A 27,792-nucleotide genomic window follows, 5' to 3' on the forward strand; every position below is an offset into this window, starting at 1 on the left:
ACGTGTCGCTCTCCTCTGAACCCTCTCGACTAACGCCATATCCTTCTTTAGGTACGGCAACCAATATTGGATGCAGTACTCCAAATGCGGGCGCACCATTGCCCGATACAACGGCAGGATAACTTCTTTTGTTCTGGCTGTAATACCCTTTATCCCAGGACAAGCAGGCAGCACATTCTTGACTGATGGGTGACGGCACCGACGGAGCCCCGGTACGGACAATTTTAGAGTGATTGCACTCTAAGAACTTAGAAAGTTCTGGTAGGCCGCACCGCGCACGCGCGAGTGCCTTCCCGCCCGACAGAGGCGCGCAGTCCCCAGTTTCTTAGTTTCCGCGGAGCTAAGAAGACGCGTTTTTCAACGGCTGTTGAAATTTTTTCTAACTTACCTTCCCGCTCGCGTAAACCTTTTTGGCTCTATTGCCTTTTTTCTTTTATTTAACTTTTGTAAAAAAAAAAAAAACACAAACTTTTATTTTTTTCGTCATTTTTGGTTTTTTCCCCGGCGGGGCCTTCTGCCACCATCGAGGCCTCGGCCTTCGATTTGGCTGAAGCCGTTTTTACTTTCATGCCCCCTCAGCCAGGTTTTAAAAAGTGCCAGCGGTGTGCTCGGCCTATATCTCTCACGGACCCACACAACTGGTGCCTTCAGTGTTTGGGTCCTGAGCATCAGGCCTCCACCTGCACCCGCTGTGCCACACTTAAAAAACGAACATTAAAAAATCGCCAAATACAACAGCGATTACTGTTCGGTGCCAAGATGTCTGACCCCGTTCCATCGACTCCGGCTTCGGCACCAGTTCAGTCGGCACCTTCCTCTTCGACGCCGCGCGACACCACACCGGCGTCACAGCATTCAGGTAAGCCGGCTAAGAAGCCTTCCCCGCTGGAGCGTCCTCCGGTCTCGAGTGCAGCGAGCCCAATCCTGCCGACTGTGAGGCGCCAGCGGAAGCGCTCCGCCCCTATTGAGGTGAGTCCCTCGACATCGGGATCCTCATCTCCGGGGCATCGAGCGGCACCACAGGTACCGCAGAAGAAAAAGGCGGTACCGGTGCCATCCCTTGATGACCGAATTGCGGCCATCCTCCAGGTGCAGCTCAAGGAGCAATTACAACAGCTCCTTCCAGCTATCCTGGCACCGAACCTTCCGGTGCCGGTCCGCACTGAGCCACCGGTACCGATAGTGGAACAGCCTGTGCTGTCTGCATCCACTGTTTCGGTACCGCTTCACTCGACCTCATCGGTATCGATGCCAGTCCTCGCACCGGAGCCGAGAGCTCAACATCAGTCGGTACAGACTTCGGCACCGGTGCCACCGATTACATCTCCTGGCTCTGTATCGATGAGGTCGGGTTAGTCGGTGCGCAAAACCCGACACTTAGAACCATCTACTCCAGAGTCTCGGGACCGTACTTCCCATGTCAGGGATCCTGATCTGTGGGGAGATTCAGAGGAACCCTTTCTCTCTGAAGGTGAATGTTCCTCAGATGAGGATGATTCTGCTGTACCTGACCCATCCTCTAGGCATGACACTACATCTTTCTCGTCTTTTCTGAAAGATATGTGTGACTCTCTGTCTATTCCTTTGGAGGCTGAGTCCAAAAAGTCTAAAGCCTTTTTAGATGCCCTTGACTTTGACCAACCTCCAAAGGAATTTTTGAAGCTCCCTCTTCACGACATCTTGAGGGAGACCTTCTACAAGAATCTAGAGACTCCCTTAACGATACCAGGGGCTCCACGTAAATTAGACTCTTTATATAAGGTAATTCCCATTCCTGGGTTCGACAAACCTCAACTTCCACACGAGTCTTTACTTGTCGAATCTACCCTTAAAAAATCTTCAGGAGCCAGTGTATATGCTTCTGTACCTCCTGGCAGAGAGGGTAAAGCCATGGATAAATTTGGTAAGAGGCTCTACCAAAATGCAATGTTGGCAAACAGAGCTGGTAATTATGCTTTTCATTTTTCTTTCTACCTTAAACATCTCCTTACCACCATGGCTTCATTTGAGAAGTACCTTCCTCAACGTAAACAACAATCCTTTCACCATTGCCTGTCGTCTCTGTTTCAACTTCGTAAGTTCATGGTTAGATCCATTTACGACACCTTCGAACTTACATCCAGAGCGACAGCAATGTCTGTGGCAATGCGTCGCCTGGCCTGGCTTCGGGTATCCGAGCTTGATGTTAACCATCAAGATCGGTTAGCCAACGCCCCGTGCCTAGGGGATGAGCTTTTTGGGGAATCCATGGACTCGACCACTCAAAAGCTCTCTGCTCATGAGACACGCTGGAATACCCTACTTAAAAATAAGAAAAAGCCTCCTCCAGCAAGGCCTTTTAGGCAGCAATCGGCCTATCAACGCCGCTTCACAGCTCGCCCATTACCAGCAGCTGCTCAGCAACCCAGGCGTCAACGGCAGCAACAACGTCAGCCTCCCAGACAACAGCAACAGCAGCAACCTGTGAAGCCACCTCCACAGCAGAAGACACAGCCCTTTTGACTTCATTCTCCAAAGTATAGCCAGTACTCCTATATCTGCTCTCCTGCCTCAACCTATAGGAGGTCGTCTTTCTCTGTTCCTCAGCCGATGGGAACTTATTACTGCGGACCAATGGGTCCTCAACATCATCCGCCACGGCAACTCTCTCAACTTTCAGACTCTTCCGCCCCAAAACCTGCCAAAAGAGTCTGCTTTGAACAGTCCTCAATCTGCCCTCCTTATTCAAGAAGTTCAATCCCTCCTCCTTCTGAACGCTATAGAAGAAGTTCCTCTAGATCAAAAGGGGCAGGGATTCTACTCCCGTTATTTTCTAGTCCCCAAAAAAACGGGAGATCTCAGACCAATCCTAGATCTTCGCGATCTCAACAAACATCTGGTAAAGGAAAAATTCAAGATGCTTTCTCTAGCCATTCTTTATCCTCTTCTCAATCAAGACGACTGGCTATGCTCCCTCGATCTCAAAGAGGCATACACTCACATACCGATCAATATAACCTCCAGACGGTATCTCCGCTTCATGATCAATTATTGTCATTACCAATACAAGGTGCTGCCCTTCGGTCTTGCTTCCTCTCCAAATGTCTTATCGTGGTAGCTGCATTTCTACGCTCTCACCACCTTCAGGTATTCCCTTACCTGGACGACTGGTTGATCAAGGCCACATCCGCTCAAGCAGTACTCCTAGCCACCAACCAAACCATCTTGTTTCTACAAATACTGGGATTCGAGATCAATCTACCCAAATCTCATCTCATCCCCACTCAGAGACTTCAATTCATTGGTGCGATACTGGACACACTCCTCATGAGAGCATTCCTGCCATCCAACCGTCTTCAGACTCTTCAGTCTCTATGTCAGCAGGTGATTCCACAACATTCCATCTCTGCCAAGCAAATGATGATACTCTTGGGTCACATGGCATCCACAGTCCATGTCACACCCCTCGCACGTCTTCACCTGCGCACTCCTCAATGGACCCTTGCTACTCAGTGGTCCCTAGCGACGGATCCTTGCTCACGACACATATCTGTGACATCATCTCTTCGTCAGTCTCTACAATGGTGGTTGGTATCCTCAAATCTATCCAGAGGTCTTCTGTTCCATCTACCTCCTCATCAACTAGTCATCACCACCGACGCCTCTCCTTATGCATGGGGAGCTCATTTGAACGAGTTCCAAACTCAAGGTCTTTGGACAGCCCAGGAAAAGAAGCATCACATCAATTTCCTGGAACTCAGAGCGATGTTTTACGCCCTCAAGGCCTTCCAACATCTTCTCTTTCCTCAGGTCCTCCTGCTGTGAACAGACAATCAAGTTGCGATGTACTACATCAACAAGCAGGGTGGAACAGGCTCTCGCCTCTTGTGCCAGGAAGCCCAGAAAATTTGGGCTTGGGCCATAGATCACCAACTATTCCTGAAAGCTATCTACATTTAGGGAGAACAGAATTCCTTAGCGGACAAGCTCAGCAGAATTCTCCAGCCTCACGAGTGGACAATCGATCCTTTCACTCTACAATCCATCTTCGCTCAATGGGGCACTCCTCAGATAGACCTCTTTGCAGCTCCTCACAATCACCAGCTGCCCCTATTCTGCTCCAGACTCTACTCTCCTCACCGTCTGGCAGCGGATGCATTTCTCCTCGACTGGTCAAATCTGTTTCTGTATGCTTTCCCTCCTCTGCCTCTCATGTTGAGAACATTGTTCAAGCTCAAGAGGGAACAAGCCACCATGATTCTCATTGCTCCGAGGTGGCCCAGGCAGCATTGGTTCTCCCTTCTACTTCAACTCAGTTCCAGGGAACCTTTTCTTCTTCCACTGTATCCTTCTCTGCTTACACAGCAGCAGGAGACCCTTCTACATCCCAACCTCCAGTCTCTGCACCTGACAGCTTGGTATCTCTCGGGCTGACTTCTCATGATACGTGTTTGTCTCAGCCTGTTCGTTCAATTCTGGATGCCTCCAGGAAACCGGCCACTCTGCAATGTTACCGTCAGAAGTGGACACGTTTTTCTTCCTGGTGTCTTCGCCATCATCATAATCCCACTTCTCTTGCAGTGGAGACCTTGTTGGATTATCTTCTTTCTTTGTCCGACTCTGGCCTCAAGTCCACTTCAATCAGAGTCCACCTCAGTGCTATTGCGGCTTTTCATGAGCCAGTCCATGGAAAACTCCTCTCAGCTCATCCCCTGGTATCCAGGTTCATGCGAGGTCTTTTCAATGTGAAACCACCTCTTAAAGCCCCTCCTGTTATCTGGGATCTCAATGTGGTTCTTTCCGCCTTAATGAAGCCTCCTTTTGAACCTTTGGCTACTTCTCCTTTCAAGTTTCTCACTTGGAAGGTACTTTTCCTTATTGCCCTTACCTCTGCCAGGAGGGTCAGTGAGCTACATGCACTAGTCTCAGATCCACCTTTTACAGTCTTTCATCATGACAAGGTGGTTCTGCGTACACATCCAAAGTTTCTCCCTAAGGTTGTCTCTGAATTCCATCTCAACCAATCCATTGTTCTGCCTGTCTTCTTTCCGAAACCTCATTCTCATTCTGGGGAACAGGCCCTACATACTTTAGATTGTAAGAGGGCTCTAGCTTACTATCTAGAGCGTACTAAACCCCACAGATCAGTTTCCCAACTCTTTCTATCCTTTGATCCGAATAACTTGGGTCGTCCTGTTTCTAAACGTACGTTGTCTAATTGGCTGGCAGCGTGCATTTCATTTTGTTATGCTCAGACCGGACTGACACTGGAAGGTTCTGTCACGGCCCATAGAGTCCGAGCTATGGCAGCATCTGTAGCTTTCCTCCGTTCCACTCCTATTGAGGAAATCTGCAAGGCTGCCACTTGGTCCTCAGTTCATACTTTTACATCTCATTATTGTCTGGATACTTTCTCCAGACGGGATGGACACTTCGGCCAATCTGTTTTGCAAAATTTATTTTCCTAATGGCCAACCTTCCCTCCATCCCTCTTTTTGTTAGCTTGGAGGTCACCCATCAGTCAAGAATATGCTGCCTGCTTGTCCTGGGATAAAGCACAGTTACTTACCGTAACAGGTGTTATCCAGGGACAGCAGGCAGATATTCTTGCGTCCCTCCCACCTCCCCGGGTTGGCTTCTTAGCTGGCTTATCCTAACTGGGGACCGCGCGCCTCTGTCGGGCGGGAAGGCACTCGCGCGTGCGCGGTGCGGCCTACCAGAACTTTCTAAGTTCTTAGAGTGCAATCACTCTAAAATTGTCCGTACCGGGGCTCCGTCGGTGCCGTCACCCATCAGTCAAGAATATCTGCCTGCTGTCCCTGGATAACACCTGTTACGGTAAGTAACTGTGCTTTTTGATTATACCAAGCATTCTATTTGCTCTCTTAGTGGCCGCTGCACACTGCGTCATCGGCTTCATTGACATGTCCACCATTACCCCCAAGTCCCTTTCCTGGGAACTCTTATTCAATAACATCCCTCCCATTGTATAGTCGTATCTCAAGTTTCTGCTCCCCACATGTAATACCTCGTCGCCCATTCTTCTAGTTTATTCAAGTCTCTCTGCAATTCTTCGCAGTCCTCTTTAGTCCGAGCTCCATTAAATAGTTTGGTGCCGTCCGCAAATTTTATTATCTCACACTTCATCCCTGTTTCTAGATCATTTATAAAGATATTAAACAGCATTGGCCCGAGCACCGAGCCCTGCGGGACTCCACTCGTGACCCTCCTCCAGTCGGAGTAGTGACCCTTCACTCCTACCCTTTGTTTTCTACCCTCCAACCAGTTTCTGATCCATCTATGTACGTCTCCTTCCACCCCATGGTTCTTCAGTTTCTGGAGTAGACATTCATGGGGCACTTTGTCAAAGGCTTTTTGGAAATCTAGATATATGATGTCTATGGGGTCTCCTTTGTCCATCCGTCTGTTAATCCCTTCGAAGAAGTGCAATAAGTTCGTTAGGCACGATCTTCCCTTGCAGAAACCATGTTGACAGAACGAAAGACAGCGGGGGGGGAGAGAGACAGAAGGAAAGACAGTCAGACATATATTCTAGCACCCGTTAATGTAACAGGCTTAAAGACTAGTTTTAATAATAATATTCTAGTATCCCGAACCATTCAAAGCAATGATTAAAGGTAATATTGTAAGCTACTGTATAACATAAATCCACATTTTAAAAAAAACAGACAAATAACTGACTTAGAGAAAAAGAAATTGTAGATTTAGGGCTCCTTTTACAAAGCCGCGCTAGGGCCTTAACGCGTGGAATAGCGTGCACTAAATTGTCACGCGTGCTAGCCGCTACCGCCTCCTTTTGAGCAGGCGGTAGATTTCTGGCTAGCGTGCGCTAATCCAGTGCATTTGATAAAACCACTAGCATGGCTTTGTAAAAGGAGCACTTAGAGTCAAAATGTAAACAAAATTGGAACAAAAACATGCTAAATAATCTTAAAACCACATTTAAATGTAAAGAAATATTAAGCCAAAAAAGAAAAGGGGACATTTTTATATTAGAAGTTAAATAATAAAGCTGGAAAAAGATTAGTGAACTATTTGAAGAGTAAAAAGCAGAAAGAGAAGATAGCTGCTATAGATGGTGATAATGGTACAGCATTAACCAAAAATGATGATATCATTAAAAAATGTATTAAATTCTATAAAGACCAAAGATATCGATGTGTGGAGGCAGTGATTCTTCTTTCAAATCCAGCTACTTAGAGCTGAAGCAGGCTGCAGCACCTTCAGAGCATATTTCACAGTGAAAAAGGCTATTACAGTCTATGGGCAAAATTGGAGTGTCTGAAAGAGCTTTTTGTTTTTTACAGGTTTCTTCCACTTTCTCTTTAGTTAAGGCATTTTTGAGCCGTTTCTTTGGTACCAAATGCCGCCGCAGTGGCCATCTTGGATTTCCCAATTTTTTTCAAAGGTTTCCAAATCCTTCAAAACTTCTTGTGTCTCAAAATTGGCAGGGAAGGAGTCCTCAAGCTCTTTTACCCTTAATTCATGCGAAATTTCTACTGGATGGATGCTGGAAGAGTGCCCATGCACCAAGTGCAGCACAGCGCATGAAGGTGTGTGTGGAATAGTAACATAGTAGTTACTAATAGCCATGGTTGTGTGTTATCCAAAGGACCTAAGTCCTCTAATGCTTGTAAAAAATTAGAGGAGTCCTTCAACATCAATCCTATTCAACATCTTTATAAGAGACTTGACAGAAGGGCTTCGAGGTAAAATAACATTATTCGCCGATGACGCCAAACTGAGTAATGTAGTGGGCAAATGCACAACAGACGAAGATTCAGTGCCCGACAACATGACATGATGCACGACCTACTCCTACTGGAGCGATGGTCTAGGACATGGCAACTCAACTTCAATGCCAAAAAATGCAAAGTTATGCACCTGGGCAACCAGAATCCATGCAAGTCTTATACCCTTAATGGCGAGATCCTAGCAAAAACGGTAGCAGAACGAGACTTGGGGGTAATCGTCAGTGAGGACATGAAGTCTGCCAATCAAGTGGAGCAGGCTTCGTCCAAGGCAAGACAAATCATGGGCTGCATACGAAGGGGTTTCGTCAGTCGTAAGGCGGAAGGGGATCCGGAAGGTTCGCCCCCCACATTTCGCCCCCACACATTTCGCCCCCCGGATGTTTTGCCCCCACACATTTCGCCCCCGCACATTTCGCCCCTGAGCGTTGGATTATGACCCCCATCTTCTTTCTTCCTCCCTCCCCCCCCCCAACGCGGGACCCTGTGGCACCATCAGCTCTTACTCCCTCTAACGCCGGCCCTGCAGCTCCGGACTTCCCCACACCTGCTCTTCCCCCCCCCCGACTCTTCCCCCCCCCCCGATCACTATTATTTTAAATGTTATGGCAGCCGCGGCGCTGTATCCATCGGAGGAGACTTCTAACCTCGGCCTGCCCCGGAACTCTTCCTGCAACAGCAACTTCATGTTCCTGCCTAGGCGGGTGGTGGCTGCAGGAAGAGTTCCGGGGCAGGCCGAGGTAGCGTTGGATTATGACCCCCATCTTCTTTCTTCCTCCCTCCCCCCCCCCAACGCCCTGCAGCTCCGGACTTCCCCACACCTCCGGCCGAGGTAGCGTTGGATTATGACCCCCCTCTTCTTTCTTCCTCCCTCCCCCCCCCAACGCGGGACCCTGTGGCACCATCAGCTCTTACTCCCTCTAACGCCGGCCCTGCAGCTCCGGACTTCCCCACACCTCAGGCCGAGGTAGCGTTGGATTATGACCCCCATCTTCTTTCTTCCTCCCTCCCCCCCCCAACGCGGGACCCTGTGGCACCATCAGCTCTTACTCCCTCTAACGCCGGCCCTGCAGCTCCGGACTTCCCCACACCTCAGGCCGAGGTAGCGTTGGATTATGACCCCCATCTTCTTTCTTCCTCCCTCCCCCCCCCCAACGCAGGACCCTGTGGCACCATCAGCTCTTACTCCCTCTAACGCCGGCCCTGCAGCTCCGGACTTCCCCACACCTGCTCTTCCCCCCCCCCCCCCGACTCTTCCCCCCCCCCCGATCACTATTATTTTAAATGTTATGGCAGCCGCGGCGCTGTATCCATCGGAGGAGACTTCTAACCTCGGCCTGCCCCGGAACTCTTCCTGCAACAGCAACTTCATGTTCCTGCCTAGGCGGGTGGTGGCTGCAGGAAGAGTTCCGGGGCAGGCCGAGGTAGCGTTGGATTATGACCCCCATCTTCTTTCTTCCTCCCTCCCCCCCCCCCCCAACGCCCTGCAGCTCCGGACTTCCCCACACCTCAGGCCGAGGTAGCGTTGGATTATGACCCCCATCTTCTTTCTTCCTCCCTCCCCCCCCCAACGCGGGACCCTGTGGCACCATCAGCTCTTACTCCCTCTAACGCCGGCCCTGCAGCTCCGGACTTCCCCACACCTCAGGCCGAGGTAGCGTTGGATTATGACCCCCATCTTCTTTCTTCCTCCCTCCCCCCCCCAACGCGGGACCCTGTGGCACCATCAGCTCTTACTCCCTCTAACGCCGGCCCTGCAGCTCCGGACTTCCCCACACCTCAGGCCGAGGTAGCGTTGGATTATGACCCCCATCTTCTTTCTTCCTCCCTCCCCCCCCCCCAACGCGGGACCCTGTGGCACCATCAGCTCTTACTCCCTCTAACGCCGGCCCTGCAGCTCCGGACTTCCCCACACCTCAGGCCGAGGTAGCGTTGGATTATGACCCCCATCTTCTTTCTTCCTCCCTCCCCCCCCCAACGCGGGACCCTGTGGCACCATCAGCTCTTACTCCCTCTAACGCCGGCCCTGCAGCTCCGGACTTCCCCACACCTCAGGCCGAGGTAGCGTTGGATTATGACCCCCATCTTCTTTCTTCCTCCCTCCCCCCCCCCAACGCGGGACCCTGTGGCACCATCAGCTCTTACTCCCTCTAACGCCGGCCCTGCAGCTCCGGACTTCCCCACCCCTGCTCTCTCCCCCCCCCCCCCCCCGATCACTATTATTTTAAATGTTATGGCAGCCACGGCGCTGTATCCATCGGAGGAGACTTCTAACCTCGGCCTGCCCCGGAACTCTTCCTGCAACAGCAACTTCATGGCCGAGGTTAGAAGTCTCCTCCGATGGATACAGCGCCGTGGCTGCCATAACATTTAAAATAATAGTGATCGGGGGGGGGGGGAGAGAGCAGGTGTGGGGAAGTCCGGAGCTGCAGGGCCGACATTAGAGGCAGTGAGAACAGCCAGCTGTGCACTTTGAATTTGTAGCCTGCCGTCGTGTCGGCAAAGAAATCGCCTGCGAGAGGAATAGTCTGACACTCAGGGGCGAAATGTGCGGGGGCGAAATGTGTGGGGGCGAAATGTGCGGGGGCGAAATGTGTGGGGGCGAAACATCCGGGGGGCGAAATGTGCGGGGGCGAAATGTGAGGGGCGAATTGCTGGGGGCGAAATGTGGGGGGCGAAACTTCCGTGAACCAGGCGGAAGTCATTATGCCATTGTATAGATCCATGGTGAGGCCCCACCTGGAATACTGTGTGCAATTCTGGAGGCCGCATTATCGCAAGGATGTGCTGAGACTGGAGTCGGTGCAAAGAATGGCCACCCGGATGGTCTCGGGACTCAAGGATCTACCATACGAAAAACGGCTTGACAAATTACAGCTATACTCGCTCGAGGAGCGCAGAGAGAGGGGGGACATGATCGAGACGTTCAAGTATCTTACGGGCCGCATCGAGGCAGAGGAAGATATCTTCTTTTTCAAGGGTCCCACGACAACAAGAGGGCATCCGTTGAAAATCAGGGGCGGGAAACTACGAGGTGACACCAGGAAATTCTTTTTCACCGAAAGAGTGGTTGATCGCTGGAATAGTCTTCCACTACAGGTGATTGAGGCCAGCAGCGTGCCTGATTTTAAGGCCAAATGGGATCGGCACATGGGATCTATTCACAGGGCAAAGGTAAGGGAAGGGACATTAAGGTGGGCAGACTAGATGGGCCGTGGGCCCTTATCTGCCGTCTATTTCTATGTTTCTATGTTTCTATGACTTGGCTCGAAGTACCAGTTCTTTAATGTTATAATCTATATACCTGGACAAGGGATCTAATACTGACCAGATCCCTGCCACTCTAGGTCACCCTGGTGGATGTGTGGGCGACTTATGGACCTTTGGAATAAAGTATATGAACGAAACCTGAGGAAATTCTTGACTCAAACATTTATACTCTTTTGAAGAAATGACCCCTTCATAAGAACATAAGAAATGCCTCCGCTGGGTCAGACCTGAGGTCCATCGTGCCCAGCAGTCCATTCAGGCGGCGGCCCAACAGGTCCAGGACCTGTGCAGTAATCCTCTATCTATATCCCTCTATCCCCTTTTCCAGCAGGAAATTGTCCAATCCTTTCTTGAACCCCAGTACCGTACTATGCTCTATTATGCCCTCTGGAAGCGCATTCCAGGTATCCACCACATGTTGGGTAAAGAAGAACTTCCTAGTATTTGTTTTGAATCTGTCCCCTTTCAACTTTTCTGAATGCCCTCTTGTTCTTTTATTTTTTGAAAGTTTGAAGAATCTGTCCCTCTCTACTCTCTCTATGCCCTTCATGATCTTGTAAGTCTCTATCATATCCCCTCTAAGTCTCCTCTTCTCCAGGGAAAAGAGTCCCAGTTTCTCCAGTCTCTCAGCGTATGAAAGGTTTTCCATCCCTTTTATTAGACGTGTCGCTCTCCTCTGAACCCTCTCAAGTAACGCCATATCCTTCTTAAGGTACGGCGACCAATATTGGACGCAGTACTCTAGATGCGGACGCACCATCGCCCAATACAACGGCAGGATAACTTCTTTCGTTCTGGTAGTAATACCCTTCTTGATTATACCTAGCACTAGTGTTACATTAACGGGTGCTAGAAAGCAGCCCCCTTTGCCTCTCCCCCTCCAGTTCCTCCCTAACTGTCTCTCCGTGGCCCCCCCCCCCTTCTGTCTTCCCCCCCTAAGCAAAACGATCTGCCTCCCAGCACACCCCTTCCCCCAAAGCAGCCCCCTTTCCCTCTACCCCTCCAATTTTTCCCTGACAGTGTCTCCGTGGCCCCCCTTCTGTCTCCCCTCCCAAGCAAAGCTGTCTGCCTCCCAGCACACCGCTCCCCCAAAGCAGACCCCATTCCCTCTACCCCTCCAATTCCTCCCTGACAGTGTCTCCGTGGCCCCCCTTCTGTCTCCCCTCCCAAGCAAAGCTGTCTGCCTCCCAGCACATCCCTCCCCCAAAGCAGACCCCTTTCCCTCTACCCCTCCAATTCCTCCCTGACTGTCTCTCCGTGGCCCCCCATTTTGTCTCACCCCCAAGCAAAGCTATCTACCTCCCAGCACACCTCTCCCCAAAGCAGACCCCTTTCCCTCTACCCCTCCAATTCCATCCTGACTGTCTCTCCGTGGCCCCCCCTTCTGTCTTCCCCCCCTAAGCAAAACGATCTGCCTCCCAGCACACCCCTTCCCCCGAAGCAGCCCCCTTTCCCTCTACCCCTCCAATTTTTCCCTGACAGTGTCTCCGTGGCCCCCCTTCTGTCTCCCCTCCCAAGCAAAGCTGTCTGCCTCCCAGCACACCGCTCCCCCAAAGCAGACCCCATTCCCTCTACCCCTCCAATTCCTCCCTGACAGTGTCTCCGTGGCCCCCCTTCTGTCTCCCCTCCCAAGCAAAGCTGTCTGCCTCCCAGCACATCCCTCCCCCAAAGCAGCCCCCTTTCCCTCTACCCCTCCAATTCCTCCCTGACTGTCTCTCCGTGGCCCCCCATTTTGTCTCACCCCAAGCAAAGCTATCTACCTCCCAGCACACCTCTCCCCCAAAGCAGACCCCTTTCCCTCTACCCCTCCAATTCCATCCTGACTGTCTCTCCGTGGCCCCCCATTTTGTCTCCCCCCCAAGCAAAGCTATCTACCTCCCAGCACACCCCTCCCCCAAAGCAGACCCCTTTCTCTCTGCCCCTCCAGTTCCTCCCTGACTGTCTCTCCTTGGCCCCCCTTCTGTCTCTCCCCCCCCAAGCAAAGCTGTCTGCTTCCAAGCACACCCCTCCCCCAAAGCAGGCCCCTTTCCCTCTCCCGCTCCAGTTCCTCCCTGTCTCTCCGTGGCCCCCCTTCTGTCTTCCCCCCCTAAGCAAAACGATCTGCCTCCCAGCACACCCCTCCCCCCGAAGCAGCCCCCTTTCCCCTCCTGTGAGAATGTTTACCTGCATGGGCCACCTGCAGCACCCTCCAGCCGTTCCTCTGAGCTGAACCTCCTTCACTCGCCTCCTGCCTACACTTTTTTGAAGATGCGCGCCATCCCCGCGGTTTGGCCAGCTCCCCTAGTCCCTTGCCGCCGCCGCCACCCCCTTCCCTTCCCGCGGTCGACAAACCTCTTGGCTCCAGCAGCGGTCGCAGCACTGTAAATACGCTGCTTCGCGGCCTCTACTGCCCTGATTTGCTCTGCCGCGTCTCTGATAATGTCATCAAGGACACGGAAGTACAAATCAAGGCAGTAGAGGCCACGAAGCAGCGTGTTTACAGTGCTGCGGCCGCTGCTGGAGCCAAGATGTTTGTCGGCCGCGGGAAGGGAAGGGGGTGGCGGCGGCAAGGGACTAAGGGAGCCGGCCAAACCACAAGAAGGGAAAATCGGGTGGGAGGCTCAACGGGGATTGGGGGGGAGGGGCGAAGACGACGACAAAGAGGAACTGAAAAGAACCCTAGGCGCGCAAGCGCACTCCTGCAATGCCACGGACCTACATCTCACAGATCAGGGAAAACAGAAGCACGCAGTTGAGTGCGCATGCGCAGCTAGCGTTTTATTATATAGGATTCTATTTGCTCTCTTAGCGGCCGCTGTGCACTGTGCCGTCGGCTTCATTGTCGTGTCCACCATTACCCCCAAGTCCCTTTCTTAACATCCCTTCCATCTTGTAGTTGTACCTCGGGTTTCTGCTTCCCACATGTAATACTTTACATTTCTCAACGTTGAACTTCATCTGCATCTCGTCGCCCATTCCCCTAGTGTGTTCAAGTCCCTTTGCAATTCTTCGCAGTCCTCTTTAGTCCGAGCTCCACTAAAAAGTTTGGTGTCGTCCGCAAATTTTATTATCTCACACTTTGTCCCTGTTTCTAGATCATTTATGAATATATTAAATATCAGCGGCCTGAGCACCGAGCCCTGGGGGACACCACTCGTGACCCTCCTCCAGTCCGAGTAGTGGCCCTTTACTCCTATCCTCTGTTTCCTTCCCTCCAACCAGTTTCTGATCCATCTATGTGCGTCTTCATATTTAGCTCTTGCTAATATGTCATCAATCATGTTTTTGATCTCCCCTATCAGATCATAAGATATAGCCCTATAGAATTCCTCATTTTGCACTCTGCTCCATAGCTGCTAAATCAAACAGGACAAGTCTCTCAAACACTGCTACTGAGGGATCCGGTGCCCCTGGAGGAATCCACTTCGATTTCATCTTCATATCTTTCAACACAGTCACCTGATCTCTTGGTTCACTGTCTACATCTTGAAAGAACGTTTTCAATCTCAAATTTGGAAAAAAATCGATATAGGGAAGTCCTGGTTTTAAACCCGTCATACCGATTATATGCACAAATGATAAACCTTTAATCAAAACCTCCTCTTCCTCCTTTGATAGCACACGGGAGGATAAATTGAAGATTCCTGTATTTATTTGTGAACTGGTTTCTTGTATTTGCTATTCCTGAGTTTTGCCCCTGTAGTCTCTCCGTCCTTCTTCTCTTCTAAGGCTGGAGCCTGTGCAGGGATTCATAAAAAAGATGTTGATAAATTTGGGATACTCTCTCCCTATTCACCCCCATGAGAACCAGATGCAGTTTTGTGCTCTTCATTCTCGGATGACATTAAACAGCACCTTCTTACCCACTTGACGGTTTTTCCTGACACTACTCTTTTTGTTCGTTCATGGGTAGACATACCCTTTCGTGTAATGTAGATGATCTCGATGATATTTCTTGACTTTAAGCGCGCTCTGTTCAGTAAGATATTTCTGCATTTGGGATTCAAACTCCTGCAGCGCCTGTTGACGAGTTCTCCGTATGTAACTTCAGTCAAGCCATATGTTAATTCATCAAGCGATCCAAAAACATTGGAATATTTTAAATTTGCATACAGAATTACAGGAACTTCCCTGATTTGCATACACTCGGCAAAAAAATTTGCTAGAAATATTGTCAAAACATCATGATCATGAAACACAATTTTCAGTTCAAATGGAACAATTCTGTTGTAATTACTATGTGTATTGTCAATATGCAATTTTGAGTAACATAATAAACAATCAGCTATTAGGGAAGCATTTTTATATCCGATTGTTTTCAAATTGTGATACTTCACAGGTAGCTTATGGTATCTGTTGTCCTTTCAATAAATGGTATATAGGCCAAACTAAACAGAAAACCAAGTTACGCATAGTGGAATACTTGAGTAATTAAATAACTAATAGTGAGGACAAGATAGAGACTTTCAAGATCATGAAGGGCCTAGAGAAAGTGGAGAGGGACAGATTCTTCAAGCTTTCAGAAACTACAAGAACAAGAGGACATACGGAAAAATTAAGAGGGGATAGATTCAGAACCAATGCTAGGAAATTCTTCTTCACCCAAAGGGTGGTGGATGATATCAGGGTTCAAGAAAGGATTGGATGAATTCCTGAAGAAAAAATGGATAGAAGGGTATAGATAATAATAATAATAATAATAATTTTATTCTTATATACCGCCATACCCGGAGAGTTCTAGGCGGTTTACATCAGTTACAGTAGTATCTGCGTTAACATGCAGATTTACAAACAGTTTGAACAATTTTAAACAATTTATCAGCAATACACAATTTATCAGATAGAAACAAATGTTAAAGCGGGGTTTACATCATTTTATCATGTAAAGATAATTTATCCGATATAAATAGTTTATCGGATATAAGCAGTGTTAATCGAACTTAACAGAGGATGACTGGCGGAGGGGAGATAGGGGAGAGGGGAGCAATTAAGGGGAGGAGAAGAGCGGGGGTGGGTGGGGGGGCGTGTAGTAATGTAAGCGGGATAGAGATCACTATACAGGTCCTGGACCTGATGGGCCGCCACGTGAGCGGACTGATGGGCAGGATGGACCCTTGGTCTGACCCAGCAGAGGCACTGCTTATGTTCTTATGAGGAAGCCCCACTGGTGCTTCATTGGCGGGAGCAAAATCATCTAATTGAGGAATTAAAATTTGTAGTTTTTCTAAATGTAAGTTTAACAAGAGGGGATGCTTCGGCAGTTTTAATAAATAAAGAACAGAGATTAATTTATCAATGGGGCACTATGAAACCGCAGGATTTAAATAAAGAAATTGAATGGGGTTTAGTGAATGTGAGGTGACGGGTTATGATTGGCTGCTGGGGTTGGTGAGTAGGGGGGATTTAAAAATCTAGCATTGGTCACATAGGACTATTCAACTGTAGACTACCTTTGGGTGTTGAAGAAGAGCTTTAGGGAGATCTCCCTCCCTTAGTTGGTTGCCATGATAAAGATTGTTCAAGGTATGCTATGTTATTAGAGTACGCACTATTGTAGCAGCAATGTTTGTTATGAATGTATTATTATATATTGGTTAATGATTGTAGGTAAATAGACCCAAGGAATACCGCAAATAGTCTTGACTCCCGAAGACGCTTTCAGTGAAAAACAGTCTGGTGTGGATCAAGACTGGTTTCAACTGTTACAATAACTAATTTCAATTGTGGATACAAGATCTCAGGAAGATTTATTTTGTCATAAACACGGATGTATAAAGAAGATTTGAAATATAAACCACTCAGAAAATTTCAAGGGACTATTTCACAATAAGAAATATTTGTATTGGACTGAGTTTTATTTTTTAGGTGTTTTTTATCAGGGGTTTGTACTGAAATAAAGTGGTTATACTATTTTTATGGTTTAATAAGCATTTGTCTTCATTATTGTAAGTGTTTGAATTAAAATTTGTTATATTATTTATAATTCCCAAGATTTTGTTTTGTGTTTTGCTATATCAATTTATACAATAAACCAAAATATTGATTTTATTTTTTCCCTACAGCATTTCTTCTTCCTCGTTAAAGATTATGGGAGCTGGCTGGATATTGGAACAAGGTAAAGTATAGCATGCAGTTTGCCTCAAGTAAACTCTCAGGAAGGATGAGCCTGTAGTAGCCAAATAGAATGCTGAAGCCATTTTAAATATTGAGTGGTTCACATTTTTAATAAATTACCTCATTTTAGTGAAAATTCTTCTATAGCAAATACTGCAGGAATCACTTAAATATAATTTTAGTTTGATCTGACCTACAGTAGATTGTGGAAGTTGGTAGATTTGGTATCCAAAACTTTCTTGGTTCTGTCATGTTCCGAGTGCTATTATGTGCATTATCTAGGAACAAGCCTCTTACTTTAAAATCTGTTCAGGCCATCACAGCTTTCAGCTCGCATTAATCTACATTTTAACTTGCTTTGTATTGATAAATGTGACATCCCTAGAGTTCTGTATTTTACCACATCAGTTATTCTGCCACTGCTTTCAACATCTGGCTTCATTTCCAGTGAATTGAAATGAAGGAGTTCCACAACAGACATGTTTTTTGCTGCAACAAAAGAAATTAATCCACATGGAATTCATTTTCAATTCTATGTACATTATTTTCCAAGTAAAAAAATAATCCACAGGAATAATAGGAGCAAATATCCATGGGCACTTTGGCCCTGATTGTATAAATGGCGCTGCTCAGCATGGTTGTCAATCAATTGCTAGGTATCTTTTTTTTTCCAATTTTTTATTATTTTCAAAACTTACAATAAGTGTAACAGTAAATACAACATTTTATACTCAAATACCACACTTAATATCCATTTCAGAATTAATCCCCCCTCCCCCCTAAACAATCACAATGTCCAACACATAAAATATCTATCGTGAACCCCATATCCAAAATTCATTATCATATCAGACCCCCCCTCCCAGATGTGCATTTTTAAAGGGGAAAACAATAATTAGACATTACAATATTTTGCTAATGGTTCCCAAGTCTCCTGAAATTTCTTGACATTCCCTTTGAGTAGCTAATGTTCTTTCCATTTTATACATATGACACAAGAAATTCCACCAAAAACTATAGTTAAGCCTCTTCCAATTCTTCCAATTACTCGTAATTTGTTGTATGCAACTCCTGTCATTATAAGTAAAAGCTTGTTCTTAGATGATATTTGGCTTTTAGCCCTCATTGACATGCCAAATAACACAGTATCATAGGGCAAAGCCACTGGATTTTCCAACAAACAATTGATTTGGCGATCTAAAGTCCCTGCTTCGAGATGACAATGCCAACATCTATTTGACTTAGAGCTATCCAACTTTTGTAAACGAACTGGGGTCCAGAATGCTCTATGTAACAGGAAAAAAAAAACGTTTGTCTCATAGATGCCGACTTTGTACATCTCATCCTCCAAGTCCAAATTTGTGGCCATTGAGACGCAGAAATTTGGTGCTTAATCTCAATACTCCAAATGTCCCTTAGACCAGTTTTTGGTTTCTTATTTATAAATCCAGCTATCAATTTATACCACTGTGCAGCCTGGTGTCCCAGGAAGTCCACCTGAAAGCATAAGAATTCCAAACTATATTGATTATTTAAAATTTTCCATTCAGGGAACCCCACCTGAATGGCCTGCTTCAGTTCCAACCATCTAAAACTTTGTGATTTATTAAGTCCAAATTTATGTTGCAACTATGAAAATTCAAGCAGCTTACCATTAGATATAACATCATCTAAAATACGTATTCCTGCTATCATCCAATGCTTTCAGATGACCTTAAATCCGCCAATTTGAATCTTGGCGTTTAGCCATATAGTTTGATTTGTTGATTTATGTATTGGAATAGGTGTTAAATTATTGACATATCGTAAGGTTTTCCATGTATCTACTAATATTCTAGGCATTTTGATACTGAGAACATGGCATAGTCGCAGAGGAAACATGAGTCGCCATTCCAACCACAACCAATCTGGGATATTTTCATTGAGCTCTGGAAAGACCCAATACATACCCTGGCGCAAAATATAGGATTGATGGTACCTATAAAAATTGGGAAAATTTACCCTTCCCTCTGTAATTGGCTTTTGTAGAGATACTAACACAATTCTAGCAATTTTACCCAGCCAAATAAATTTTGTAAGAATTCTATTTAACTTTTTATAAAAGGACCCCTGAAAAAAAACTGGTAACATACCCATTTGATAACAAACCACAGGCAAGATCATCATTTAATAGTTTGGACTCTCCCCCACCAAGAAAGATGTAAAGGATTCCACTGCTCACACATTTCTGTTACCTTCTGTAATAAAAAATTTTCATTCTCTTTCATTGTTTCATCCAACATGTTTTTTATCCAAATGCCTAAATATTTTATTCCATCCTCTTTCCATAAAAAGGGAAATGTTTCAAATAAACCTTTTGTGCAATGGACATTAAGTGGAAGAACTTCTGATTTACTCCAATTTATCTTGTATCCTGAAAATTTTCCAAATTTCTCTATTAAATCAAATAAGCATGGAATGGTTGTTTCAGGATTTCTCAAATGAAGCAGTATATCATCTTCATAAGCAGAGACTTTGTATTCTCGTTCTGAATAAGGATAGCTAATAACAAGGGTTCTAATACAATATCAAAAAGCAAAGGAGACAAGGACATCCCTGCCTAACTCCCCTCTGCAAACTAAAACACTCCGAGAGATTATTATTAATATACAGTCTAGCAATAGGGGAACTATACAAGGATTGGATCATTTGTATAAATTCTGAACCCATTCCAAACCAATCCATTGCTTGATACATGAAGGTCCATTCCACCCGATCAAAGGCTTTTTCTGCATCTAAGGATACCAAAAAGGCTGGATCTTTCATGGCTTTTGTTAAATTTAACATATGAAAAGCCAATCTGGTGTTATTAGAGGAATGTCTCTGAGCAACAAATCCTGTTTGGTGCATACCAATAATAAAAGGGAGAGCCTTAGCGAAGCGTAAAGCCAATGTCTTAGCTAGAAGTTTTCCATCTACATTGATTAAAGAAATAGGCCTGCAATTTGAAACCAATGTGAGATCATTATTTGGCTTCGGCAAAACTATAGTAACAGATTCCGCCATAGTACCTTTGATGCAACCATTAGTAAGTTGGACCTGATATAAATTTAATAAATGAACTAAAAGGGTGCTTTGAAATGATTTATAAAACTCTACCGTGAAACCATCTCCACCTGGAGCGGATCCAGCTCTAAGGGACTTCAAGGCTGATTGCAACTCTTTTAATGATATAGGTACCTCTAAACTTCCTTTTATATGTTCAGGAATTTTTTGACCATTAATTAATTTTAAAAACTCTAAACCATCTTTTTCTTTATCTGAATAAGGCTCGGAAGAATACAGAGCTTTATAAAAATTTAAGAATTGCTTTAAAATAGGTCCAATTTGAGAATGAGTATCACCTTTTTCATCTTTTATTGCAATAATTTTTGACCTTCTTTTCTTTGCTTTGAGATAATTTGCCAATAATCTTCCTGCCTTATTTGAGCTTCCATAATACATGGTCTGTTGAGAAAACAAAGCTTTCCTTACAAATTGTGAAGAAATCTCATTATATTTACATTTTACTTTTAAAAGAGCCTGTAGAGTAGTTTGTTCCCATTTTTCAATCAATTTTGACTCCAAAACCTTAATTTCCTGTTCCAAATTAGAAAATTGATTTTTAAGCTGCTTCATAACATATGCTGAATATGAAATAATTTGACCTCTCATGGTAGCCTTAAAAGCATCCCATAAGGTTTCCACTGAGATTTCTTTTGCAGTATTAATTTGAAAAAATTCATTAAGTTTTAACTGAAATTCTTCAAGAAAATTTGAATCTGCTAACAATGTATTATCGAATCTCCATAAAGATCTGCCATTATCCTGCTCAGCAAGTTTAAATTCAATCTACACCTACCCCATGATCAGACAAAATAATTGGATCTATGGAGGCTTGTGTAACCTGCTGACTTAATTGATTTGAAATGAAAATATAATCTATTCCTGAAAAGGATTTGGGAACTTGGGAACAAAAGGAAAATTCTCACTCATCAAAATGAAGTATTCGCCATATATCTTTCAAATCACAAGAATGTACAAAATTATCTAATCCTAATGTTTTCATAATTTTACTAAGTTTTTAAATCCATCAATGGATCCATAGCAGTGTTAAAATCCCCTGCCACCACTAAATTAGAAGTGGCCAGTGATAGTATTAACTGTTGCAGAGTTTTGAAAAATTCACTTTGCTTTGAATTTGGGGCATATACATTAAATAGCGCCAACGTAGTATTTCCCAGGTTCATTTCCACATATCTTCCTAAAGGATCTGAATCCATCATTTTAAAAGTAGCTGAACATTTTTTATTCACCAAAATGGCTACCCCTGCTTCTTTCCCAACAGCCGGGGCAAAAACACAGTGCTTTAACCCAACCACTTTCCAGTTTCTTAGCTTCTATGGCCAACAAATGTGTCTCTTGAATATAGTATATAACTGCATTTTGTTGTTTCAGAAAGGAAAGTATTTTCTTTTTTTTTTGATTAGATGATTGAGGCCATTAACATTTAACGAAAAAATTTTCAACTCCATTTTAATATAGTAATAAAAAGGGACTATAAGATATACCACAAACCATCAAATACCTTAATAGATAGCTATTTCACCTGCACATCCATACCCTAATTTAAAAAAAACCCCTCCCCACCCCTATCCCCTAACCCCAAATAAAATGACTGTCTTGGAGCACCCATAAGATTAGCAATCACAATACCCCTTCCCCAGGCAACTTTATCTCTTTCCCCTGAAACAAGCTTTCTAAAAATAAATCCATATTTTAATTTAACAACTTACAAGATTTCCTAATATCCAACATATTTAAGAAAATAATGTATTCTATCATTTTAAGAGGTTTTCCATCATCTTTATCTATATATTTATCACATTAATGAGAATACTAACTATTTCTTTACTATCCCCCAAATACCAGTAATACAATTAATAAATTTCTCCTTAGTCATTAAATTAATCTCATTATCATTTTACATGTCTCCTTTCTTTTCCCCAACTATGAATATTTCCTATAAGGTATCATTAATTAATTATTTAAATATCATGTCTTAGGAGCAAAATATCTAAGAATTCATCAAAGTCCTAAATTAATATCCAATAGTTCATGCATACCCTCAATAAACTATTGATTAATTGATTGATTTAACATTAATAGCATTTTATATTAGATAATCATTTAAAACATATAGAATATCCTTATTTCTACATAAATTTTTCCTTTTAACCTTTTTTCTCTTTTTTCCCTTGGATTTAACCCCCTCAATGCTGCTTTATATAAGTCTTTATTCCCTACCATCTATAAACTTTTTTTTTCCTTTTTATATTTTTTCCCCTCCCCACATAAGTAATATCCACACCTTTTAAAATATTTGCACACATAAATTTATATAGTCAAACCACCCAAATCATTACCTATTAAGAAAGAACATAAAAGACCATTTTATAAAACACTTTTTAACCTAATCCTCTCAAATAATACTCCCCTGACTTTTATCTGAAACTTCAAATATATTTTATGTTTCATATTTTGGATATAATTAATATATATTTAATGTATTTACTTTCCATATATACTTATATAATTAGGACCCCCAACTCAATAAATTTGATAATAACTTCATACATTCTCATCTCCCAAATCATTACCCATTGAGAAAGAACAATAAAGATCTGTCAATGAACAACAAATCAGACAATCCATACCATATAATGTACACATGACCCATAAACATCTAAAATATATATAAAGATTCGTTTCCTCTCATTGAATCTAAAAAAAAACAACTTTGTTTATATTTTCCAGAATTCTAAAAACTTTTCTTCCAGCAACTGCATCTGTATTAACTAAGTTTAGACGATATGTTCTCCTTTTCCTTCTTCATCAGTATAAATATAAGTTTTCTTAAAAGAGAGTCTCAAAAACATAATATACTGACAATAGATATTCCATGTCTATGAAAATTTTATCGAAGTTCAAACATCCAGAATTGAATCTTTCTTATGTATAAACAACCATATCAAAATAAGAACCTTGAACTTTTTCATCCATAAAGCATTGAAGAACATATTTGAATAAATGTTTGTCAAAAACCAAAGTAATACATATTACATTGGTACCAAATTCATACTATTTTCCTCCTTCACAGCATCACTGACATCCTTATGTTCTCCAATTTATAAAGCCAGATTCTATATAATTATTTTGCCAAGGAATCTAACACTTATTAATTTCTAAATAGACATTGGCTCAGATTTTGACAAGAAATCCTTTAATTTCTCAGGATCTTCAAAATGTAATGTCTTATTTCCACATGTAACTCTCATAGTTGCTGGATAGTATAAGCCAGGGGTGTCCAATGTCAGTCCTCGAGGGCCGCAGTCCAGTCGGATTTTCAGGATTTCCCCAATGAATATACATGAGGTCTATTTGCATGCACTGCTTTCATTGTATGCTAATAGATCTCATGCATATTCATTGGGGAAATCCTGAAAACCCGACTGGATTGCGGCCCTCGAGGACCGACATTGGACACCCCTGGTATAAGCCATAGGTGAACCCTTTTTCTCTCATTTGTGGTCTTAACATAAGAAACTGCTTCTGTGTATTCGCTGTCGCCTTTGCGAAATCTGGCACCAACAGCAGCTTAGAACCCTTATAGTTCAAGTTTCTATCCGCTTTAGCCAATTTTAATATCTCTAAAGCCTGTTGGAAACTTAGAAGCCTGAAGATTAGTGGTCTTGTGCTCACGTGATTTGCTGGCTGCCGAATTCTGTGAGCATGTTCTATTTCCAACGGCCTTTTTGAATTTAATTGTAGTAGTTTAGGCAATAGGTTTGCCAAAAACTGAATGGTTTCTCCCCCTTCCAAACCTTCAGCCAGACCAATAATTCTTGTTATTTCTTCTTCCCCTATTGTCATAATCTTCAAGTTGTTTCTTCATTTCTATAATAGTCTGGCTGTCCTTTTTACACTGCTGCGGAGTTAGTTCCACCTGCTCCACTCTGTCTTCCAGCTTTGGCATCCTCTGGTTCGCGATCTCCATTTGCTTAGATTCACTTCAACCTTTACTTCCATAATTCTATTAGCGTTTTCCTGAAGGATTTGTTTTATATTCAGTAATTCCACCATTACATCCATTATGTCAGACAAGTCAGCGGCTTCAATTGGGATCGGCATTTTCGATGGCATCAGTTGAATGTGTTTAAAACATTTCGCCGCCCCTCCTGTTGTACCTGCCATGTCCAACTTCGCTTGGCGCGTTGTAGCCATAATATACCACTTCTTTCAATGTTTTCGGGATTGAAAAAGCTCTGTAGTACTATAACAGTTTTCCTGCTTGTTGCCCAGGTTAGGAGCGCTGCGGTTACACCTCCATCTTGTGCGCTGCCAAGCCATGCCCCCTTGCTAGGCGTCTTTTATAGAATTGCGCCTAGAGGCACCTAACTCAACATAGACATCGGTAGGCATCATAAGGGTAGACACCAGTATGTTAGGTCAGCGTTTTCATGGCCTAATTTACTGACTCCTAACACAGAGGCCTGCTGATGCCTAAGTCATCCCACACCCATTCTCTGCCTCTAACCATGACCACTTGTCAGGTAGGCATTGCTAGGCATCTTGTAGAATTCCATGCAGAATGAATCATATATATATTATATCCTGCACTTAATCATGGCTTTAAATGTATATATATATGTGTGTGTGTATATATATATATATATATATATATTATATGTGTGTGTGTATATATATATAATTATATATATATATAATTTTTTTTATTTCTTTATTCATTTTAAAGCCATGATTAAGTGCAGGATATAATACAATCATATAACTTTATAAAAGCACTTAAATACATTTACAATTATAATTTATGACAAATAGATATATCACCCACCCCCAATTATATTCAAAAAATACACTCAAATTGAGAAATTGAAAAATACATTTCAACCCGTCCTCCCATCCACCCACCCACCCACCCTTGACGTGTATGACCAAAGGGCATAATTACTAATCACTCTGCAAAATTTTGTCAATGGCTACCAAATCTTCAGAAACTACTTATAATGTCCCTGATATATAGCCATACTTCATTCCATCTTAAAAATGACATATAGACTCCCACCAAAAGGTATAGTTCAGTCTATCCCAGTTTTTCCAATTCCTTAAAATAAGCTGAATGGCAACCCCTGTCATAATAGATAGAAGTTTATTATTGTGAGATGATATTTGGCTTTTAGCTCTCATCATAGTGCCAAAGAGCACAGTGTCATATGTAAGTGCCAGTGGATTTTCCATTACTTTGTTTATCTGATCCCAAATGGATCTCCAAAATTGAAGTATAAAGGGACAATAAAATATCTAATCTCCCAGGTTCGGATAAAGCACAGTTACTTACCCTAACAGGTGTTATCGGAGACTGCAGGCAGATATTCTCATAACCCACCCTCCTCCCCTGGTTGACTTCTTAGCTTGCTTATGGAACTAAGGGGCATGTCAGGTGGGAAGACAGTTGTGCATGTATGGTGCAGGTAGTCGCGAATCTCTTAAAGTTTAAAGTGATAGTTCACGTTTTTAGAGTATCCGTACTGGGCTCCGTGGATGACATCACCCATATGTGAGAATATCTGCCTGTTGTCTCTGGATAACACCTGTTACAGTAAGTAAATGTGCTTTAACATATCTGGGTTTAAAATAAAGTTTGGACAAGTTCCTGGAGGAAAAGTCTATAGTCTGCTATCGAGACAGACAAGGGGGGAGCCACTGCTTGCCCTGGGATTAGTAGCATGGAATGCTGCTGCTATTTGGATTAATGGATTTGCTACTGTTAAAAATAGGATTACAGGGCTAGATAGACCATTATTGTAATCCAATATGGCTATTCTTATTTTCTCACTGCTTAAAAAAGGATATTTTGAAGAAAAATTGCATTAATTGTCTGAAACTTATTTCAGCCAATCTGTAAAATAATTGTGCTAAATAGTTGGGAGGTTAAGAAAAAAATATTTTCCATAATTTGTTTATCTAACCTTTTAATTTTTTTGTTGCAGCATCAGCCACTATGTCATTGTGATGTCCATGACAATATTTTTGATGCTTCTGAGTGGCTTAGCTCAAGTGCTCACTACAAAGAAAATCAAATTTTGGAGGAGAACTAAACACCATGCTACGTAATGAAACCCAACATGTAGTAGTTGCCAATTGTTTCTTCCAAGACAAGTTCTGCTGGTGAACTCATCACTCAGTTACTCAGAACTCTATAAAGTCATAACTTGAGACTCATGAATTTTGTGTTGTGACTGAGAGATGACAGTCAACATTCAACTAAACATGCACACCTTTCATCTGCTTACATTACCATTCATCTAGCAAAATATAGTTTCTGTTTTACATTATGCTTGCAGAAATAATTGATTAACACTTTGAAAAATTAGCAGGGATTTTGTATCTTTTGGGGTGGATGTGTTTTTTACTTTAACATCTCCTAAATGTTTCAATTATACACCTACATAATACTGGCTTGCATCTCAGGCCTATTATAGCCTTTCTGTAGAGAGCAGCCATTCATATATTGTACATTTTGCTCTGTTACATTTTGGTTGTCAATCCATGCTGAGCACATCATAAACTCAGAAACTGAAGTAAACAACTAGCAAGTTTAAGAAATTATTTGTTTTAAACATTAAACAAAGGCATCTTGAAAAAAAACAGCATGTAAACATATTCAAACAGCAATGTGTAGGTGTAGCCTTGTTTTGCATTGCTTTTCATTCTGCCAGATTGTGCAATGAAGCTGAAAATACCAGTTTGAATTCAAGCTTCCAAAGAATAAATCCAGTGCATTGGTGACAGGTTTGTTTCGGGATGTAATCCAGTGGATTCAGTAACAACACCAAATTTAAAAAAAAAAAAATCCAACCAGGCAAATGCAAACAAAATGCAGAAAGATGATTTAATATTAACAAGAGAAAGTTTTCTGTAAAAACTTCTTGCTCAGTATTCAAAAGGAATCTAGGGATATTCAGTGGCAATATTCAAATCCCCCCCCCCCCCACACACACACTTTTACTAAACCGCGATAGTGGTTATTAGCAAAGGGAGCAGCGCTGAATGCTCCGCGCTGCTTCCGACACTCATAGGAGCTCTATGAGCATCGGGAGCAGCGTAGAGCATTCAGCGCAGCTCCATGCGCTAATAACCACTATCTCAGTTTAGTAAAAAGGGGGGAAAGTTAGAGAAATTGCTGTTCTAACTTTCTGCAATGAGATATTCAAGTAGTGGTTTAAATATGATCAAGTAGTGTGACCACTCACTATTCTACTCTGGATAAGTCACTGCCAGCTGCAATCTGGATACTGGTGCTGAATATCTGGATTTTATTTAACCTCCATAGCCTCCATAACCTCCATAGCTGAATATCTGGCCATCTACGCTATTTTTAAGATTGCACTAAAACTTATTGTTTTGTACTTTTCCCTTTCACCAGGATTTTGCTCTCTTCTTTCAGCAACACTCCAGTTCAGCATTTCATTACATCCAAAATAATTGTATTTAATACCCATGTCAAAACGGCTGAATTGCTGACATTTTGTTGCTTTGTAAATGCTAGAAAACCCCCAGAATAAATGTAATTGAACTG

The 27,792-nt window shown here is 43.6% G+C and overlaps 1 protein-coding gene across 4 annotated transcripts in view; it reads left to right on the forward strand.

Annotated features, from left to right (window-relative positions):
* PIGN (phosphatidylinositol glycan anchor biosynthesis class N) overlaps window positions 1-27,268 on the forward strand; it is a 397,785-nt gene extending 370,517 nt beyond the window's left edge. For all 4 annotated transcript variants that reach the window (XM_033935002.1, XM_033935003.1, XM_033935005.1 and 1 more), the window contains 2 exons: window positions 17,063-17,115; window positions 26,204-27,268. In XM_033935002.1, coding sequence (XP_033790893.1) covers window positions 17,063-17,115; window positions 26,204-26,327 — 177 coding nt within the window. In that variant the 3' untranslated portion in view covers window positions 26,328-27,268. The remainder of the gene's footprint in view (window positions 1-17,062; window positions 17,116-26,203) is intronic.
* Window positions 27,269-27,792: the final 524 nt, after the last annotated feature.

The sequence above is a fragment of the Geotrypetes seraphini genome, chromosome 2, assembly GCF_902459505.1.
Source record: "Geotrypetes seraphini chromosome 2, aGeoSer1.1, whole genome shotgun sequence".
Lineage (NCBI taxonomy): Eukaryota > Metazoa > Chordata > Amphibia > Gymnophiona > Dermophiidae > Geotrypetes > Geotrypetes seraphini.